The sequence below is a fragment of the Myotis davidii genome, unplaced genomic scaffold, assembly GCF_000327345.1.
Source record: "Myotis davidii unplaced genomic scaffold, ASM32734v1 scaffold425, whole genome shotgun sequence".
In the NCBI taxonomy this organism is placed as follows: Eukaryota; Metazoa; Chordata; class Mammalia; order Chiroptera; family Vespertilionidae; genus Myotis; species Myotis davidii.
The window spans coordinates 5,098,288-5,100,139 of NW_006296413.1; the positions used below are offsets into that span (position 1 = coordinate 5,098,288).

The 1,852-nt window shown below is 58.2% G+C and overlaps 1 protein-coding gene across 1 annotated transcript in view; it reads left to right on the plus strand.

Annotated features, from left to right (window-relative positions):
• LOC102756786 (HRAS-like suppressor 3) overlaps positions 1–1,852 on the plus strand; it is a 9,426-nt gene that overhangs the window by 1,952 nt on the left and 5,622 nt on the right. The window contains exons 2-4 of the mRNA XM_015568986.1: positions 298–400; positions 600–681; positions 832–908. Coding sequence (XP_015424472.1) covers positions 298–400; positions 600–681; positions 832–908 — 262 coding nt within the window. The remainder of the gene's footprint in view (positions 1–297; positions 401–599; positions 682–831; positions 909–1,852) is intronic.

The following is a 1,852-nucleotide window of genomic DNA, read 5'->3' on the forward strand; positions in this document are numbered from 1 at the left end:
TGACCCCAACATGCTCTGGCATAAAATGTGCTCATGCCCATGTCTGCCCACCTGCCCACTCCTCCCCTCCGGACACCCTGTCCATCTCTTCTTTGTCCCCCAAAGAGCTCACTTCCAGCTCAGCAGCCCCAGTAAAGGAGGGACTTCCCATCTGTGCGAGGAGAGCGCCCTCTTCCGTTTCCTGCAGGAGATGAGCAGAGGGAGCTTGCAGGCTGGGCCAGGGCTCCTTACAGGTCAGGTTCTAGAATGTTCCCTGAGACGACTAACCTCAGCCTGTCTCTGGTTTTTCATTCCCAGGCTGAACCGAAACCTGGAGACCTGATTGAGATTCTCCGCCCTGGCTACCAGCACTGGGCCCTCTACGTGGGGGATGGCTACATGGTGCACCTGGCTCCTCCAGGTGAGGCTGGTTCTCCGCTGAAGCTCAGGGCAGAGGTGGGAGTGTCAGCGGCTGCACACTCGTGCGCTGTTCTCACCCAGTGCCCGGATGGCGGGCTCTCCCTGGCCATTGGCTGCATGATGTTCCCTGGTAGGTCTGCAGCCGCTCCTCTTCCTCAGCAGCGAGTTCGTGGAGGACGGACTGTTGGCCTTTGTTCCAGGTGATACTGGGGCTCACTTCCAGCCAACCCACTGTCCCAGGGAAGCACCCCTTTGTGTGCTCCATGTTCTGGGGGCAGATGAGTAGGACACAGCGTCCAGCTGGCTCAGAGGCATGGAAGGAGCGAGGGCCTCCCACTTAGCAGCACCCGTTTGGGGTCCTGGGGCCTCCGCTTGCCGAGCTGGTACTTGCCCGTGTGACTTGCCCCCTGAGCTCAGCTGCACCCTCTGTAGAGCAATGAGAACCCACCTCCCGGTCGTGCAGGGTGGGATGCAGGACAGCACGAGGCAGCCCGGGTGGGGCCTGGCAGGTGCTGGGCCAACCCCCCTTCCCTCCCAGAGCTTCGTGGCATTAAAGCAAAGGCCGAAAGCCTGGGAACCACCAACAGCAGGGAACGGGCCAAATAAAATCGGTGCCTGCATTTCATGGCTGATGGTGCCACCGTGACAAACAGCTGTACAGCAGGTTCGTGCACACACATGTGAATTTAAAAGCCAAATGCAGGCTTTAAAAAATTAGGCTTATTCGGGAATAACTTACTGTTTTATTTTTTTGTTAATCCTCATCTGAGGATATTTTTTAAAATTGAATTTTAGAGAAAGGCGGGGGTGGGGTGGGTGAGAGACAGAGAGAAACATCAATGGTAGATGCTTCTCTCTCTCGCCCTCTCTGTGTACAGGACGATGCTCCAACCAACTGAGCCACACTGGTCGGGTCACATGCCCTTTTAAGAACCAAATAAGAACTGCTGAGGGTTCCAGGGCCCATCACTCACCTTCTCCTGTCAGCTTTCCCAGAAGCCTGGCTGAGGCAGGAGGCGGGCGTCCTGTTAGGGCAAATCCGAGAATTCAGAGCTGGGAGAGTGTGGCCACCACCTGACCCAGGCCCTTCCGTCTGTAGTGCTGACAGCCCCTGAGAGGAGAAGGGACTGCCCTGAGGCCACACGGTGGGTGGGGCTCTGGGTTTGCAGGTCAGGCCTGGGCTTGCCCAGCAGCCTCCTTTCCTACTATTGGAAACATGTCACCCTGGCCGCTGAGGGCCCACCCCCCTCTGGCTGGGCTCACCTGGGGTCTGTGCCCTGTACCCTCTGCCCCTCCTGCGTCTTTCAGGGACGTCTGCGCCCACAGGGGCCTTTAGAGAATCCACATCCTTGGCTTTAGAAATGAGGGAGCCGGAGTCCAGGGGCATCTGTGACTTCTCCAAGGGCACCCAGGCGGGGGCCGGCCTGTGTTTGAGTTTGAAGCCAGGCAGGGA